Source organism: Sander lucioperca, chromosome 10 (genome assembly GCF_008315115.2).
Source record: "Sander lucioperca isolate FBNREF2018 chromosome 10, SLUC_FBN_1.2, whole genome shotgun sequence".
Taxonomy (NCBI): Eukaryota; Metazoa; Chordata; class Actinopteri; order Perciformes; family Percidae; genus Sander; species Sander lucioperca.
In genome coordinates, this window is record NC_050182.1 from 23,812,368 (window position 1) to 23,830,564 (window position 18,197).

General features: G+C 43.1%; 2 protein-coding genes across 3 annotated transcripts; both read left to right on the plus strand.

The window, feature by feature from the left end:
- The first annotated feature begins 584 nt into the window (after positions 1 to 584).
- On the plus strand, positions 585 to 8,404 carry si:ch211-154o6.3 (uncharacterized protein LOC563854 homolog). Its single transcript, XM_031299681.2, has 13 exons — positions 585 to 916; positions 3,043 to 3,161; positions 3,597 to 3,838; positions 4,162 to 4,285; positions 4,555 to 4,676; positions 5,254 to 5,340; positions 5,559 to 5,648; positions 5,951 to 6,039; positions 6,759 to 6,981; positions 7,171 to 7,293; positions 7,443 to 7,608; positions 7,821 to 7,909; positions 8,064 to 8,404. The coding sequence occupies exons 1-13, from the start codon at positions 827 to 829 to the stop codon at positions 8,150 to 8,152; spliced, it is 1,653 nt and encodes a 550-aa protein (XP_031155541.1). The 5' UTR covers positions 585 to 826; the 3' UTR covers positions 8,153 to 8,404.
- Positions 8,405 to 8,541: 137 nt separating this feature from the next.
- LOC116049738 (PILR alpha associated neural protein) lies at positions 8,542 to 16,828 on the plus strand. 2 transcript variants are annotated; one of them, XM_031299693.2, is made up of 5 exons: positions 8,542 to 9,528; positions 9,729 to 10,135; positions 10,531 to 10,609; positions 14,278 to 14,424; positions 15,295 to 16,828. In XM_031299693.2, exons 1-5 carry the CDS (start codon positions 9,518 to 9,520, stop codon positions 15,314 to 15,316), a joined length of 666 nt encoding a protein of 221 aa, XP_031155553.1. In that variant the 5' UTR covers positions 8,542 to 9,517; the 3' UTR covers positions 15,317 to 16,828. The 2 variants fall into 2 exon arrangements, with proteins under 2 accessions (XP_031155553.1, XP_031155554.1); XM_031299694.2 differs by lacking the exon at positions 14,278 to 14,424.
- Positions 16,829 to 18,197: the final 1,369 nt, after the last annotated feature.

Here is an 18,197-nt window from a genome sequence, read left to right on the forward strand (position 1 = left end):
TTTTCTGCACATTTAGTTAAGTTTTAGTTTAAACCATACAGGAATTTGATGGTTAGAGCCTGTGTTCTCGACAGATGCAAAAAAAATATGAATATATAAAAATAAAAAGTTTATTATAAATGCTGAATGACATTTTTCCTTGTCTAATCAAGTGTGTGTATGCCCAACACTTGGTGATGCTTATTTGTCAAACATTATTTTTTTATCTAACAAAATATCGAAGTGCGAATGGCTTTCCTATGACTCTCCTATGTCACCTTGCTGCTAAATCTCCACAATAAAACAACCATTATGATTTAGTTTAGTTTAGTTTTGTTTTTATTCTTAATCTCGATTTGGGGACACAAAAATATGACTTGATGGAATAGCACTTGAAGGCAGCACAGTGTTACTGTCCTTCGTCCTCCGGTTGACAGAGTGACTTTTAGTCAGTCTTTTGTTTTGTGTAACTGTTTTGTGAATTAACTGCATGTAACATATAAAACCGTACACAATCACGTCTGCTTAAATGAAAACCCGAGAACGGTAAATGTACTGTATAATTATATTTATTGTTAACCTTTTTTTTTTAAACGCAATATGTTATCCGTCCACATGGTGTCGCTGTAAGGACAGTTATACACGTCAACTGTGTCATCAACATCCGGCGACACGTCTCTTCAACCCACTTCCGAGCCTTCTGATACATCTTTATTTATTTAAACCTCTACAGTCTTTTCATTAAAAGGCATATGTTGCGTCTTTGACACTTTCTGACACGCTAAGTCAGCTAGGCAGTTTAAAGTGTAGTTAACCCGCGGCGCTTTCGACAAGGCCAGGGCTTCTAATGGGGGAAGTGAGGAAGCTTCAGAAGAAGTTGAGACAGATTGGAAATCTGGAAATAAAAATCAGTCTTACCCCAGAGGAGAGATTCAAGGTACAGAAACACTCCATCTGCCTTTTTGTCCCAATGTTAATTGTGTGTGTAATCTGTGTGACTTTTGCCAATCCTGAATAGATTCCCTTCAGGTGTAACAACAGGTTATGACTGCAGATTTCACTAAAGCACAGACACAGATTCAGTCAAAATAAAAACATTAGAACATATCCATCTTCACCAGCTGACACAGGTTGAAAAATTCAGTAGAGTAGAGCTGCTTATTTATACATCATTAAAATACACCATTAAATATTACACATCATACACATAACACAGTAGCCAAGCTCACATGGTTGTACAAAGATTGTTTTAATGGTGTTCTGTGATGCTACAAAGTTATGAAGTAAGGTATCTTAAAGTTGGGATATCATAAAGAAGAAAATATGTGATTAACATGAATTAATGATAATGGTGGAAATGAATAATTTGACAGCTTTCACCCTAGGAATTTTGGAGATCAGAAGGTTTCACGTTGAGCAGAGTGCATTAGAAAAATAATGATCAGGAACTTTAGGAGAGCCTCGGTATGTTAAAGGGCAGAATCTGAATTCTGTAAGTTATGGTCATGCCCTACAACAGTGTTTTTTTCTGTACTGCACTGCCCCTCCTTACTCTAATCCCCTAATTGGAAACATAAAATAAATTGTGTTGTTGCACACATCTGCAGCTGAATATTATTCGGTAGTGATGGTGAAGGTTACTGGTACCAGTGATGGTGAAGGTTACTGGTACCCATGATTAAGTTGCATTTCCTTGTGTGAGCTTATAGTGTATGATGAAACAGCTAAACAGAAAATGATTGTAAAACAGAAATAACAAAATAAATTCCCTTTAAAAAATATATTACACAGTATTTACAATGAATAATCTCATATAAGTAACACACACTTTGGGAAAAAGTTAATGGATTTATTTACTTATCACGTGTAAAAATAGTAGAACGTAACTACCTAAGTACTTAAAGTGGCAATTGTTAAGATTTCAGTTCTGGTTGATTTAGAATTTGTATTTGAGTAAAAAATGGAATTGTTCGTAATACTGCATATAAATATCGTTATACTTTAATCTGTGAGCCATATGCTCAATCACCATTGTATTATCTCCTTCAGCAATAGATAGTGACTTAACAGACATTTATTTGAATAAATATCTTCAAGATTACAGGTTTGCAGTATTACGTATTTCCATTTTATGCTACTTCATAGTGGGAAATATTTTACTTTTTACTTCAATACATTTATTTGACAGATAAGGTTACTTGTTGCTTTTCAAACTGAAGTTTTACATAGAAAATATACAATACATCTTTTAAAATATGATTTATTGTTCAAGATTAAACTACCCTACACAGTGTAGAATATAGCTACTATAATTAGGCCAGATTAAACCAGAAGAGTTACATAATTAAAATGCTGCTTACACAGATGTGCATCAATTAATCAATAACAAGGGTTATACTGCTGCCAAAGAGTACTTCCGCTTTTGATACTTTTACTTCAGTATTTCTTTTCAAATCCAGGGCTTTTAATATCAAATGAGTTTGTTATTTATTTTTTATGGTCAAAATAGAAGAAGCAGACATTCAGACTTCAACTGTAGTCTCCAATAAGTGTCAAACATTGGATCCTACATTGCCCACAATGTTCAATCACACAATTCTGTCTTGTTATACCCCCCCTGCCTAAAATTGCCCAAATACTTTGAAACAACATGCCCCCACTTTCTGTAAAAGAAATTGTCATCTCCAAGCCCAAGCAGAGACAAGCCTGATGAGATCACTATTACATCATCAGGGGTTATTGTCTCAGATGTAACAAAGCGCCACCAGAGCCACAAAAGATATCATATAAATATTTTCTCAATTAAAGAAGTAGACATTTATGTGTAAAACTGGTGGAGTGCTCCTTTAACACAGGAAACAGCCACTTTCAGTCACAAGTTGACAGGTCTGATTCACTCATTCATGCATCTTTCATATCTCACAATCAGACAGGAGTACGATGCGCATTGCCAGTTGCAGTCTAATAAATCAAGACAGGCGGAGTATATTGGTTGTGCATATAAACAACTTGTCGATTTACTGGCTTGGTTTACAACCAATCTCGTGCCTTCTTCCCTCTCAGATCTCCAGGAAGGCGGAGCTGCGTTCCAGATTGGCTGAGCTTCAGCTGCAGCTTTCTGGCCCGCAGCAAACTCTGGAGATTGTGGGAGACGGAAAAAAGGAGAAGATGAAAAGACAAGTGTAAGGAAGTGAGGGAGAGGTTCCAACAAGAGAGGGCAGATGGAGAAAATCATAATTCTTCAAAAGCAACAACATTCATTTTGAAGCCTTTGATCTTTTTTGTATGTCTGTCTAAACACACTGGAGGTCAAATACTGTCACGCTTTCCACTTTTGATAATGTGTCATGTAAACATCATTCAGGGATGCCATCCATCCTATTGAAGCCCCTCAGGGCAGATAATTGAAATCAACGTGTGGATATTCAACAACAAAAAAATCAAATTGAATGAAACACTCTTTCTAATACACAGACTAGGAGCTCATTAAGAAGTACTGTTTGTGTTTGTGTGGGACTTGGAGAAGCTCTACAGGTATGCTCCCTGTCACAGAGGATGCTGTGTGCTGCTTGCATCTTGGTTATTCATTCAGCTTTCGCTTTTCTGCACTGGCACAGGGAGGATGCCCCTGAGGCCCTTCCATCACAAACGCCTCCAGCCTCCAAGATCCTTAAGGGAGAAGAGAAGTCCAAAGCTCAAGCAACGCCAGTGCCGGCTGCCAGGCAGAGGGAAACAGGAGGGGGAGCACGGATAGGCAGACAGCAGGAAAGGAAAGAGCCGGCCAAGGTGTCCGATCACTGCCGAGACGTGTCAGGAGGCTGCTCTGACTTTGACACAGATCAGCAACTTCGACAGGAAGGTCTGATTAATTGAGTAAATTCTTATTACAGTTTATCGCAGGCAGTTGAAAGCACAATGCAGTGCCCTTATTTTGTCGTTAACATCTTAAATCAGATTATACATGTATGCCACAGGGAGTTCCAACAAGCTCGTGGCTGCCAGTAAACCAACAGGCTGCATTTGCTTCCCTGAAGACAGGACCCACGTTTTGCATCCTTGGAGCTAAATAAGCCCCATGTTTCGTGGTGGCAGACTAATCCATATTGAAGAAGTGTATAGATTAACAAGCTGGGGTGCTGATGAGTCAACATCGCTAATTGGACAAATCATTTCCTTTTACAGAGGCTGAATTTGCATCCCTCAAATCGTCTTGGGAGAAAGCAAAGTTTCGCTTGCGGCTGTTGGAGGGTCACAATGACATCGTCACCTGTGTGGTTGCTGTTGACAACCTGGTGGTTTCTGGAAGGTAAAGCAGGAAAGAAGATCCTATTTGCATAATGGATGTGCAAAGTGAACATTTCACCTAATTTATCACTTAATATGCTCCCGCTCTCTCCCTCGCTGTCTGACATATTTGTTTTTCTTCCCCCTGCCGAGATGGCTCGGTGCAAATCTCTCGCGATTTATGTCGAACGCCTTTTAACTTTGCTTGTTTTTACCTTCTCTCACTCTCTAACTCACTTTCTACCCTTCTGCGTCCTCGCTTTCTCGCTCCATCCATCTTCCTCTTCTAAGCCGAGATACGACGGTGAAGGTGTGGCACGTTCCCACAGCAACGGAGCACAAGAACCTGGGGGGTCACGCTGGTGGAGTCACCTGTCTGTCTGCGCCTCCCCCTGAGTACTGCAGGAGGCTGGGTGAGGACACACACGGTTGCACACACACACACATCCACATCCTTACATACTACAGCTGAGTAATGCCTGTGTCCTGCTGTCTGGTAATTATAGGAGCAGTTCATCAGATCAACCCCAGCGAGAGATAACCTCAGTAGGCACTTTAGAGAGTTCTCTCTGTCTGTAGCAGGCAGCCTTCCATCACTTGAACTCCAACTCCCTCTCTGGCTCGCCTCCTACACTCCCTCCCCACCTGCTTCCCCACCAAAAATACCAAATCGAGAAGTGCAGCACATAGATTACGCAGCTCAGTCAAACTAATAGTCACACAGTGTTCATAGACTAATTATTAGTTTCTTTTTTTAAATCATGCCTATTCTCTCTTTGCCTCTTTCTTGCAATCTGTCCCCTTTTTGTACATCATCACTTATTTACAGCTTCCTCTCAGCTTAATCTTTTTGTCCTTTTCTGTCTCTCTTTTTCTGATCCCCATTCCTTCCTCCTCCTCTTCCTCCTCCTCCTCCTCCTCCTCCTCCTCCTCCTCCTCCTCCTCTCTTGTCCCCTCCCGCTCTTCTGTCTGTGTTTGCCCTCTCGCCAGCCCGGTCCCTGTCTTTGTCCGACAAGGAGAGGTTTATTTTGAGTGGCTCGGCAGACTGCTATGTGAAGATCTGGGCCTTGAGCATTGGTACGCTTAACCACACAAACACACACACACACACACACACACATACACATACAGTATATATATACATATATACATACTATATTAAGGTAGACAGAGCCTCAGGGCCTCTGTTGTCTGGGAAACGTGTCTCTGTGTGTGTACATCGTAATCAATGTATGCCTGTGTGACTGGTGGTCTGTGTCCTGTCAATTAAATTAGTATTTTCCTGTTACCTCCAGGGCAGTGTGTTAAGTCTATCTACACGTTCAACGCTGTGACTGCACTCTGCTTTTTGCCAGAGGAAGAGGGCTACTTCATCACTGGATCAGGTGTGTTTTTGTGTGGAAAAATAAGAGCTAGTGACACAGTGAAGTGAACACAATAGTTGGAGTTTGACATAGTGGCATTATGTCATATTTGTATCTTACATCTATTTCTGTACATCTTTGCTAATATGTAGGCGTCATCTGCCAGCGAGTTAGTAAGTGTAGCGCAGGGCTATTAGGCTGAATCAGAGAAATGGTAGCGCGCAGATTATGCAGTCAGGCTCAGGTGGGTCGACCGTGACCAACAATAATGACTGCCAGCCGCCTGTCAGCACATGTTAACCTCACCCTCTGTCACCCCTCAGACGGGGGGAAAGTTCAAGCCTGGACCTGGCAAACTTTTGAAAACTGCCAGTCAATCAATGCTCACCAGGAGGCAGTCACCTCCATCCAGGTGCGTGGGTCACTCACCTACGTTCCGTGATGTGCTCTCTCGCTTTTTATCATGTTATGTTCACACTGAAGATGCTCAAGTTGTTTTCACGTTCAGCCTATTTTTAAAGGCTGATACAAAAAAACTGTTTCTCTCTCTGTAGAAGCTGTCCAAAGTAGTTTTAGAACTCTTGATTATTAATTTGTGAAAAAGCCCCTCCTCAGGAAATCAAACAGCTTTATTTCTCGCTCTTATCCTCACAGAAGCTTTCCTTGTTTATTGCTTTCAAACATATCAAAGATATTTATTGAGATGTAAGTCGTTTAGCTCCCCATTTTTAGAAAGCATACTGTACAAATTTGGAGCAAAAAGGCTTTTTATGAATATTGAAATCCAGAGCTACATATGCACATTTTTGTTTCAATTTGCAATCATCAAAATATGCCTAAAGCATTAAAGCGTAGCACATCATTGTCATCCTCTTTGTTGTTTATCATGCAAAGCACACAATCCATTTAAAACCAACAGCGGCTCAGAAATGTACATTTTGAAACTGTTCACACACACTTCTTTTCCATTTACACAAACATACATACACACTCTTTCCCTTTTTATGTGTATCGATCTCTCTCTCTCTCACACACACACACACACACACTCACACTCACACTCACGCACACACACGCACTGGGTAAAGACTCAGATCACCATGACAACCGTGTCTCCTGTGCCCTCCACAGTCTCAGGGTCCGCTGGTGTTCAGCGGCTCGGCAGAGGGAGGGGTGTCTGTGTGGGAGAACCGGTGTTCAGATCGAGACCCCCTGCGGCTGCTGCACCACTGGGGCGAACAGGTGACAGGCTGTGGAGGGGGGTCGGGCGGGCGTCTGACCCTCAGCCCGAGGGGAGACAGAGTGTTCCTGTCTTACGGTCGAGCCTGGCTCAAGATCCTGCACTGGAGGACCGGTAAGCCCTGGAATAAAATGTGTCTGTGTGTCTGTGTGTCTGTGTGTTTGTGTGTCTGTCTGTCTGTCTTTCTATCTATTTGTCTGTCTCACTGTCTTTCTTTCTTTCTTTCAGGATGATTGAAAAAGCAAGGTAGATGAAGGAACATTTGCATAATCTTTCCACCTAACATCTGTCCAATTATCACAGGAACCATGTCCAGACTGACCAATCACAACAGCATCACCGGGGTAACAGATTGTGTTCACCAGACAGGAGGCCTCCTAATTGGCTCCTGCTATGATCTGGCGAATGGAGAGAGCTCGCTAAATTGTGAGTCGCAGAGTAAACCATGTGCAACCAGAAGTAACTCGCTCCACTATGAGAGAGTGAAGGCACAATAATGACTTAAGACAAAATCGAAAGCACTTTGTTTTCCTCTGTTGACCTCCATTCCCTTTATCTCCCTCTCCTCCCTCTAGTATTCTCTCTGCCTCAGTGTCAGTACCTGGCCTCTCTCTCCTGGCCCGATGCTCCCAGAATCCTCTGCTTTACAGCGTGGGCCACAGGAAGCGGAGACCACCGGTGGGTCACTGGAGGTCACGACCTCATCGTATGGGAGCAGCTCCCCAGTTCTGGGAAGCAGAGGTAGGCTCAATACATGTCAACACTACTCGGATAAAAAAAGATTTTAGTCTGAACTACTCAACGAAATTTCTTATTTGCATATTTTTCCAAGGCTAACTGCACTGCTAATTCTAAAGCTTTACTGGGATTTATAAGGTGCTAATGAATATAACTGATTTTGACACACACTATTGATATTAGGTGTTTAATTAATGTGAGTGTGAATGTTGAAGGGGTGATGTCACAGTGAAGCGAGACAGTCGGTTGGAGTCCTGTTTGCTGGAATCAGAGGGGGACACAGAAGATGACGAGGAGACTGATGGTACAGACACACACTGCATTTCACACGTTTTCATGTCTTCATTTACTGACTGGCGTGCTCAATGAGTAACCATGGAATTGCAGACTTCACTATCATGTTAATTTTAGATGATGCATGTCGTGACGAATCCTCATGACCTCCTTATCAAATTTAGATTACGAGGATGATGATGACAACGCTGAAGGAAAAGACATTGCGGAGGATGGAGGGTCCAGCTCGTGGTTGCGCTGCATTCTCCAGTGAGTGCTGGTTTCTCATGCTGAGGACACCACGGCCTGCAGCCATGAAGAGGAAATGAGAGAGAGAGGGAGCGTAGTGACAGCGAAGGAAGGTGCAGGGGAGTGAAGTGTGACAGACTGAGTGTCAGTGTCGGCGGGGGGAGCGTATGGATGAAGACAGGGAGTGAGTGTGTATATGTGAGTGATAGGCAGATTGTTTACATGTAAATATTTCCACACACAATAAAACTGTCACCCTGTGACTCTTACCTCCAAATTGGCATCTCTTGTTGTCTCTTTTTTTATTTCAATCTGACCCTGCCTCTTCTTCAAACACCAGTTTATCGCCCTGCTCTGCTGGCGCAACCTGTGTAAATGAATGCAAATTAAATTTTATTCCATCTTTATTCCCCTCGTTCCCTCCCTCCTCTTGCTTTCTGTATTTCTGTCTCTGGGGTGTCCTTGCCTGTTTTTGTAAATATAATTGAAGAGTTTTTTTTAACCTCCTGCCTCTAAAATGAGCTTACCAATGTTGTCCTCAGTATCATTTCTGTTTGCCTTGTCAAATTCATTTCTTTTCCTTTGCCTCCATTTAATTGAACCAGTTTTAAAAAAAAAACAAACACATAATTAGCATTTAAATCTCTTTCCTACAGTCTCCTGCCCTCCCTACATCGCTCTCTCTCCCCTCTCTTACTCTAGCAGAGTCTACATGTCTCAGTCGCTAAGGCAACCAATGCTTTTTTTCTCACTTGCTCTCTGTATCTCCCCCTTTCTCTCTCATTCCCTCTCTCCACTGCCAGAGGTAAGCATGATAACTGATGTGTGTGTGTGTGTGTGTGTGTGTGTGTGTGTTTGTGTCCGTGTCCGTCTCCCGGTGTGCTCGTGTGTCTCTAAGTGACATTTCTGTGGCATTTAGGCAGCAGTTGTGGAAAGGAAGTTACCTCTCTTTGCTCAAAGTGCCATATAGAGTATTGGCTCAATGCATGATGCTTCTAATGATGATTAATGTGCTGTGCTCAGGTGTGTGCACTGTAAATGTGTGTGAGAGTGCAGAACAGACAATGAGTATGTACTTCTGGGTGTTTTTGAATGCAGATGTGGATACTGTATAAACGTGGCGCATAATTGAGCGTTACATTTAAAAGCCCAGGGGAGTCTGTGTGTGTATGTTTTTTAATTTTTTTTTTTTTATAAAGATGACAGTTTCTGTTTTCTGCCAATACTCTTCCTGGTGTCTAGTTAACATGGTTTTATCCGGCAACATAAAAGAAGCAAAAAGCTGGACCCTCCCCCTTTCTCTCCCTCTCTATCCCTCTCTTGCCCCTCTGTCCTATCTTACAGAGAGAGATGATCGGAGGAGCGGAGTCTCAGTGAACAGAGCGAAGCGATGGAGAGATGGTAAGGTGGATACTAACGAAGGTGAAGGAGGGATGTATAGGGTGCAGATGCATTAAATGTCATTTTGAGTGATGGCTGGTATAAGATTCAATTTCTGAGCTGATGAGGTCGTGCAGAATGCTTGGGGACAATACATTTTCTCAGATAACTTCTCTGTCACTCCACCACCTCTCATTCTTTCTCCTCCACTTCTCTTCCAGCTCCATCTCTCCTGTCGCACGACTGACTGCCCTCCGCTGCCTTGTCTGCCTTCTCCTGGTTGCTCTGGTGACACAGCCTTCCACCTGTAACCGTGACGACAGTGAGGGCGAGGAGCAGGTGGACGCCCTGTCTGTCCAGCTGTCCGTTACAGCCCAGGTCACACCCACCCCTCTGTGGGCGGTAGTCTGGGGTCCCACACAGCCTCTGGAGGATGAGACCTACCATTTCCTTTCCAGCCAGGAAACTGACCCCCTGCACCAGCATGGTAACCAGCAGGAGGCCAGCACCGCCAAGTCAGACTGGTCTGCAAGCATGCAGCCCCGAGAGGACGTGCCGCTGGAGTCTAAGGACCAGGAGGGAGTCGAGGATGGAGGCACGGAAGCGGAGGAGACAGAGCCTGAGGAAGGTGGGCTTCAGGAGATGCACATAAAGGATTTCTAAATAAAGGTGGCCACGAGACGCAGTCCATGTGAACACACACACATACCACAAGTCCTCCAGGGAATTAGCTGTCACCAGGGTGAAGGCTGTTGTGTGCAGCCGGCTGTGTCTGTGGCGGGGAATGCCTAATAAAGTTCTCATCACTCACAGTGAGGAATTGGCCGCTGTCAGAACGCAAGATACAGAGAAGACGTCATCGGATTAGTGTTATAGTTGGAGGCCAGCGTCTCGCACATCCAATTTCATGTTTCAGCTGGCTTCATTGATTTCTTCTTTTGTTCTGGATACAAATTATACATGGTCATGGTCTGAGATAAGTAATTGCACGAGTGTGTGTGTGTGTGTATGTGTGTGTTACAGTGGACCCTCAGTTCTACGTCACAGTGACCATCTCCTCGCTGCTCATCCTGACGGCAGTCGTTATTACAGCCAAACTCTGGTAGGAACCTAAACTCTCTCCTTTAAAATATTGTGTGTGTGTGTGTGTGTGTGTGTGTGTGTGTGTCTGTGTGTATGGCCACATAAATGTGAAGTGGGCATTGCTGAATAAGAGCAAGGATTAGCAAACTTTCCCTGAATGAGCTGAACACCTATCCCACAGCAGGAGGACAGTACTAGTTCTCCTGATTCAAAGGGTTTTTTATGCTAAAGGTTGTGGATAAGACTATTTATCATTTTAAGAACACACACAGCCAGGTGCAGACCAGTTTGAGCTTTAATACAAGATGCCTCCCTTAATATGACAGCATTTTGATTTCTAAATTGGGCTCTTTAAGACTGAGAGTTTGAGGTCAAATGAGGTGCTTTGTCTGAACGCATTGTGTAGACCACCTGGATTACATTTGCTCCGAGAAAGTTGATTCCTAGAATAACGTGCCTCAGTTAAAGCAGGGATGTACTGAGGTACTGAGTTGTAGATTTACTTAGAACAGAAGTTTCCAATCTGAGATGCATGAGATGATTATCAAGATAGGAAAGCACAAGAAAACTATCTCTGGTACACAGCATTGGGATTCTTTGTTCACACTTCAGTCTAATTGTCTTTTTATCGCGTCATTTGCTGGATAATTGTGCTTCTTTAGTAATCTTAGCAATCTTAGAGGGACTAATCACCCTTTTGTTGACTTGGTTATAATCCGTAGACATATCCAAACACTGAAGAGGAACTCACAGACATATCTTTATTAGCTAGGGCTGTGCTGCGTTAAGAGATTGGAGTATACTGTGCTTTGAAGAATGGGACTGAAGGAGTCAAGAATTTGCTATTTTGTACTGAAAACTAGAGACTTCCCCTTTTTCTACCCACTGATGGATCAAGATGAAAATTGGTGGATTGTACTAGATGTGAAGGGATTTATGAAGATGACACCCTGATAGTTGCAGATGTGTTTGCATGTGCATATTGGTCCGTCTGTCATGTCTGTGTGCCTGTTCATGATTACGTAATGTCTCTATGTATTAGGGATTGACCGATACTGTTTTTTTTTAAGGCCGATACCAATTATTATTAGTTAATGAAACCGATAACCGATATTTGGAACCAATGTGCATTTACAGTGAAAATCTAAATCAAAAGGCAAGAAAGCAAAAAAAAAGTCAAAATTAAGATTTTGGAATGTTACAAACAACTTTTTTACAGTAAATGCTAAAGCAATTATTAAATAAATTAGGAACTTTCAACATAATACACAGTAAAAGATAGTCAGATAGTGTTGTGCGACATTAAGTTAGACTCAGTGGTGAGTGGAACCCAAGCACAGGGACAGACACAGAGCTGTAGCAGAGCCAAAGTAGCACACTTTTTAATTAATTAATCAGTTATCAGGCAAATAAAACGCCGATACAGATCATCTGCAAACTGCCAAAAATATGGCTCGATAATCAGCCAGGGCCGATAATTGGTCTATCTCTACTATGTATTCCTTCCTAAAGTGAGAGCTGAGTAATTAAATTCTAATGACTTTATTAACAACACTTGTGCTCCTGAAAGTCACAGTTGGCACAGATGTGTCATTTAATGCCATTAGAGTTGCAATAATTAAACATTGACTATAACCAATAGGATGGAACTGGAAGCAAAAACAGATCTGTTGCTTTACAGGCTTGAGCAATAACATGGCTTCACTGATGTCAATGTGCTTTAACAGCCCACCGGCCATTAAACCTCTCAGTGCATGTTAACACAAGGTGGGGGTTCTGTATGTGATACGTTATGTTTTCAGGCCTCGTAGGAAGTGCTTGCTGCACACATGGCCATTAGGTGGAAATGAGGAGTCATCTATGTGATGTATTGGAACATTTCCACGCTTTGCTGATCAAACCAATAACGCCTAGTTTATTTGACCGCTGGGACCCCTCTTTCCTTCTCTTTCTGCATCTCGCACATTTTTTTCTCACCCATTTATACTTTTACTCTCCTCCTCCTTACTCTAATTCTCTTATCTGCTCATCTTACCCACATTTCTATTATATCATAACTTTTCATTTCATTGCCTGGATCTGTATAATTTATTCTCCTTCATATCTATTTTTCATACTCTCTCTTAATCTCAGTTTTGCTCCCACACTCTTACATTATCTCCCCTCACTCTCTCTCCAACCCTCCCTTTCTCCTCTTACTTGGGCCTCTTTTCCATTCACCTCCCAGGTTTTTCTCTTTTTCTTTCTCTGAATACCTATGTTCCCCTTCTTCCTTCAGGTTCTTCGCTTACTTCCAGTTATCATCATTGCATTGCTCTAATACTGCCGGTCTTTGCACAGCTGGTACTCCTCTTATCTCCCTCACCAGTCTCCTATCTCTCCCAGCACCGCCAGTCCGACTGCTGATCCACAGATAATCCTCCAGCTTGAGCGGATACACGATAAAACCCTCTTTTCTCTCTGTTGCTGAGACTGGCCTTCGTTGTTGTTCCGATAACTTACTCCACCGGTCCCCGCCAGGGAGGAAAACCCACACTGCTGGTGGATCCAAAGTAGCCTTACAAAAATGAGAATAGCTGAGATTCAAGGCTGAAGACATGGCAGCAGCCCATTTCTATAGACTGGCTCGTGCTTCAGTGTCATAAATGTGTAAATAACGCCATGTGTTAGATGGAGAGAGTGCCGTGCTATGAGCGGGAGGGGGGTATACAGATGGACTGAAATGATAGCCTATAGTGGAAATTGGCCACCGTCCAGTTCATTATGATTATAGAAGAGCGGCATATGTGCTCAGTGATTTTCCCAGCCCTAAAATCGTTAGTGTGGCTAATGTTATCAAGCGTGACGATGTTTGTGTGTGAATGTGGAGAGAGAGAGAAAAGTCAGCCAGAAGAGGACAGGTGTTACTGAAGGAAGATGAGGGTGCAGGATGGCTTTTATGGCTGATTTTTTGCCTCTAAGAGCCTGAACCTGTGACTCTCGACTGTGTCTTCACCCTCCTTACGAAAACAATGGCACGCAACCTCTGTGATGCATCACCCCTCTGTCCATTTCTTTGCCTTGTTGCATCCTTCGCACCTCACCCCTCTGACTCCCTCTTTCCCCCGTCCCACAGTGCCTGTCTCCTTCACCCATTTCTCACTCTGCCTCCCTCTCTCCCCTGACAGCGTTTTAATGAGTCCGATGAGTGCACTAATTCTCTCTCACAGTGGCAGAGTAATGTTTTCGCTGATGCTAAATGGCTCGGCTGTTCTTGATGCTCTCTGACTTTGTTTCTCTGTATCTCCCCCCTCTGTCTTTTCTCTTTACTCTGCTGTTTCTCATCATCTGTGTCTCTGTCTATCGCCCTTAATTTCACCCCTCTCTATCATTTCCTGCACTGTTTCTTCCTCTCTCACCTTCTTTTACTGTTATCTGTCTCTCTCAAACTCAAACTTTCTTTGAGTCCTTTCATCTCTGTTTCTATTCCTGTCCCTCTTCTTCTTGGTCTCTTTTTTTCCTTAATTCCCATCTTTTCCCATCCCTCCGTCTGTATCTTTCTTTTTTCCTCTTGTCTGACTCCCTACTCCACCAACCCCTCCTTTGCTCACTCTTCATCCCTCTCTATCCCTTTCATTGTCTTGCCTCCTTTCATCCTTTCTCCTCTCTCTCTCTCCATCTATCTGTGTCACTATCCTTCTCTCCCAGTTACGATCACAGCTGTTCCCAGCATCCACCCCCGCTTTCCCGTGGCGTGGCCCCCCCACTCTCCCTCGCTCTCCCTCGTTCCCTTGCTTCGGAGGACAGCCGGCAGACGTTGCACAGCACCTCCGCCTCTTTCACCGACAGGGAGAGGTAATGAGTCGCCTCACCAGTTGTGCACAGCCTTGAGTGTGTGTGTCTAAGTCTATGAGTCTGATTTTGCATGTGTGCACCTCTGGATTGAAGTTGTTTGAAGGTATCTACATAAGAGTGACATGACACTGTCATGAACGTGTCATAAACATTATAAACAAGTCAAATCATTCGGTTTTTGTCATGACAAGTTAGGGTTAGGGTTAGAGTTAGGGTTCATGTGTCATGACTGTGTTATGACAGTGTCATGTGTTCATGACAGTGTCATGTCACTCTTATGTAGATACCTTCAAGTGAAGTGTTACCGAAGTTTGTTTTTTTATGTGTGAGTGTGTGAAGAAGCCTTATTACCTCTTTTGCATTATAAGGATGTACATGGAGTATAAATGAACAGTAGTGCTATTCTCTGAGGAGTATTCAGGCCTGGAGTGTTGTAAGATGTATCAGTGTTTTAAACCCCCTCTACAGATGAGTCATAGTGGGCCCAGTCGCCGTCCATGAAATGATGCTTTTATTCGAGGGTATTTAAAGTTAATCTCAATCAGGATAATTATAGTGCTGTACTCCAGTGCTCCCTCTCACTTCCTCCCCCCCATCAGCTTTTCCTCCACCTTCCACTTCTACCTCCTTCTCTTCCGTCTCTTCCCCCCGCCGCCCTCAGTCCCCTGTGATGCAGCTTTCCGTTTGCGTGTACACCACTTTTCCAGCTTCAGGACTCGCTGCTCCACTTCACCTCTCCCTTTCTGTCTTTCCTCCCATCATCAGAAGTCCCAAAGCTTCCCACAACCCTCCCCTCCTCCTCCTCCTCTTTTTTGTCTTATTATTTCTATCTCTCTCACTCTTCTTCTCTGTTTTCTCTTGCTGTGTCAGGATCCCAGTCGTGAACCTCTGAGGTAACTATTTTTCCATATGGTAAACATTTCTACGGGGCCTGAGGAGGAACATCAACACGACCAGAGGCTGTGCCTGTGAAGCGAATCCAGGGGTCCCAGGTATCCAACCATAACAAAAGTCCTTGGCTTCCCTGAGGTCTAAAAAACCCAAACACATCTCCCTGCTGCTCCCTCCTTCTTTTCCTCCTCTGTGCTTGGTATACATTTCTTTTATGCGGTTCTGCGTCACTGTAACCTGCTCCCTGTTTTCCATCCCCTGTATGGCCCCGAGCTCTGCCAAGCCAACCAACTGCTCTGCGCTCCGACCCGCCATGACTAATTCACAAACAAGCAGTTTAACAGATCTGCAACATCCCATTACCCCTGAAATGCCCTACCTGTGCTTCCACAGCTGTTTCCAGTGATTCAGCTGCACATATGAAGCTGTTCAGTTTTCATTCTAATCTAGCAGACGGTTCTTTCATTACATGACACTCAAATTCAGTTCAATTTAGCAGGCTTGTATCTGGTTTTTAAATGGTTAAAAGGCATTCTCAGCATCTCCAAACACTGAACGGGGTATTTCACAAAGCTGTTTGGCACAGCTGTAGCCAACAGGCAATGTGTTTAACATGTCACGCTCCAAAAACTGCTGTTTATTCCCTGCTTTGGGTGCCGAAAATGCAAATAGTGTTGCTTTTTCCTATGCGGTGTGTAGAGGAGTGTAGTTTTGTTTCAGTTTTTCCTCATGATTTGTTTTTTTAATTATCTGGCTGATGTTCACCTCTTTGTGAGCACCCTCTGTTCCTGCTGGACTGTGTTAGAGGTGTGTTAAGCATAGATTTTTCCAGTGGTGGAGAGAAAATATTCAGAGCAGGAATGGATAGAAGAGGCATTCCTGTTGAAATCAATGATTCCCAAAGGTTTTGGATGGTGAACAACAAAGATAGATTTATGTCATCATGGAAATGAGCATCTCTGAACTGTACGCGTGATCAAAGGACTGATGATACCACTACAAGTTTTTTTTTTTTTTTTTTTTTTTTTACCTGACAGCCAAGTATCCCAATCCCGGAAAACAAAACGCCATCATTTTCCTCATATCATGTTTCAAGTCACTGTATATCAACTGTCTTGGGAGCACTAAAGGAAAGTAGGACATCAAGGAGCATCATTTCTGTCTCTCCAATGAATCTGCATGTGTACAGTAAGAAAACCTGTGAGAGTAGCTTCAAATCTATTATTTATAAATGTCTATTTTATCTATCAGTGAGTGATGTCTTATGGAATCTTTCAGAGCCAAATGTCAGTTTGTGTTTGGCAACTTTTCTAAGCAGCTTTGAGACATGAAACCCCCCCCACACACACACACACACACATTTACACTACAGACAGACATAGTGCTGGTGGCATCATGCGTGGCTCGTGCTATCCTCCAGATATCCAGTATTGTGATTTTTAGTAGCATTCCTGTAGAAATGTGGTCTTTCTGTACCATGGAAGTTCAATAAAGACTCAACACTGGCGTTTTAGCTTTGCGTCTATCTGTTTATTTCTGTGCATGTTGAATGAATTCCCCTGGGAGCTTTGTGATCTGCAATGCTTTATGGGAAGGACAAAGCTTACACTGTGCAAGCTTTTACTGTGCATTTTTATAGCTACTGCTGTATCCTAATCTTTTTCTCCCTGACGTGAACATTTAGTCCACCGGCTTGCATTGATTTTGAACCATGGGCTTGGAATTAAAAAGTCTGCATGTGCCAATCATGTTTTACCAGTGAGGAGCAGCTGAAAAGGGGGCGAAGAATAAGGTGGCTGCTTATGTCTGAAGCTTTTCCTTTATCTCCTCACCTCATATGGATTCCTCTCGCTTCAGAAAGATTAACAGGGTGCTAAGCAAGAATTTCCTCTGTGTATAGTTTTTCAAAATAATGTCAATAAAATCAAGGTGGGCGCCAGAGGACAAGTGCCACTCGTGTACTCTTTCCATCTCCCCTGGGCATTTTACTAATCAATCAAACGAATTGATTGGCTTTGTTCCACTCTGAAGTTTTAATGACTGCGTCTAGTTATGAGATACATACGAGGAGACGCTGCAGCAATCTGTAACTGTGGTGGGCAAACAACAAACACTAATGCAGAAGTTAGGTGTGAACTCACAAATGCAGAGTCATCGCTTACATGCTCACACCTATAATAAACAACACACACATAAATCACCTGCCACTTTCTCTCTAGATTACACGGGTGCCAGTGAACCCTCTTTCACTGACAAACACTTAGAGGGGTGAACAGCTGTTGGAAATCACAGCTCCAGTCTGGTAAAAAAAACTGAACCAATGAAGCTCAGTCACACTGACTGAAATTAACACCACTATTTACAGAGGTGGAGGATGTTGGTGGTAGAAAGATATGCAGGGTTAAATGAAAGAGGATCCTCATTTCGCTGTCTGTTACGCTCTAACTGTTGGTCAGATAATTGCAACCAATAATGTCATGCAGGATGAAGAGCGGAGAATTTAGAGAAAACAGAATCAAAAGAGTGAAAGACGGACAGGGCGGGCATGATGAAGGCAATTTTGACTGCGTGATGGAGGTATGAGGGAGGGTGGCAGGCAATTTCAACAGGCAATTTTGACATTGAAATAGAAGCTCTGGGCAAAACATACGCAAATGAAATATGAATGCGCTTGGTGTGTGAGTGTGGATGTGGGTAGTCATGCTGTTTGCGCACAGGGGAAGCCTCAGCTCTATAATACATTAGTCTCTTTAGGGACATGCCCTAATTAATGACTTGACCTAACGGGTAGCCCCCTTCTGCGAGTTAACATTTAGCTGTGCACCCTCCAGAGATGCACTTTGAAGTGCATTTAATAAAAGAAGTGACAGTGACATTAATAA

Bases quoted from the DNA above. Each gene is read 5' to 3' on its own strand.
- LOC116049738 (XM_031299693.2), top strand. The intron at 10,610-14,277 runs GTAGGAACCTAA...CTTCTCTCCCAG, and splicing joins GTTATTACAGCCAAACTCTG to TTACGATCACAGCTGTTCCC. The intron at 14,425-15,294 runs GTAATGAGTCGC...TTGCTGTGTCAG, and splicing joins TCTTTCACCGACAGGGAGAG to GATCCCAGTCGTGAACCTCT.
- si:ch211-154o6.3 (XM_031299681.2), top strand. From the start codon at position 827: ATGGGGGAAGTGAGGAAGCTTCAGAAGAAGTTGAGACAGATTGGAAAT. The intron at 6,040-6,758 runs GTGCGTGGGTCA...TGCCCTCCACAG, and splicing joins AGGCAGTCACCTCCATCCAG to TCTCAGGGTCCGCTGGTGTT. The intron at 7,910-8,063 runs GTACAGACACAC...TATCAAATTTAG, and splicing joins AGATGACGAGGAGACTGATG to ATTACGAGGATGATGATGAC.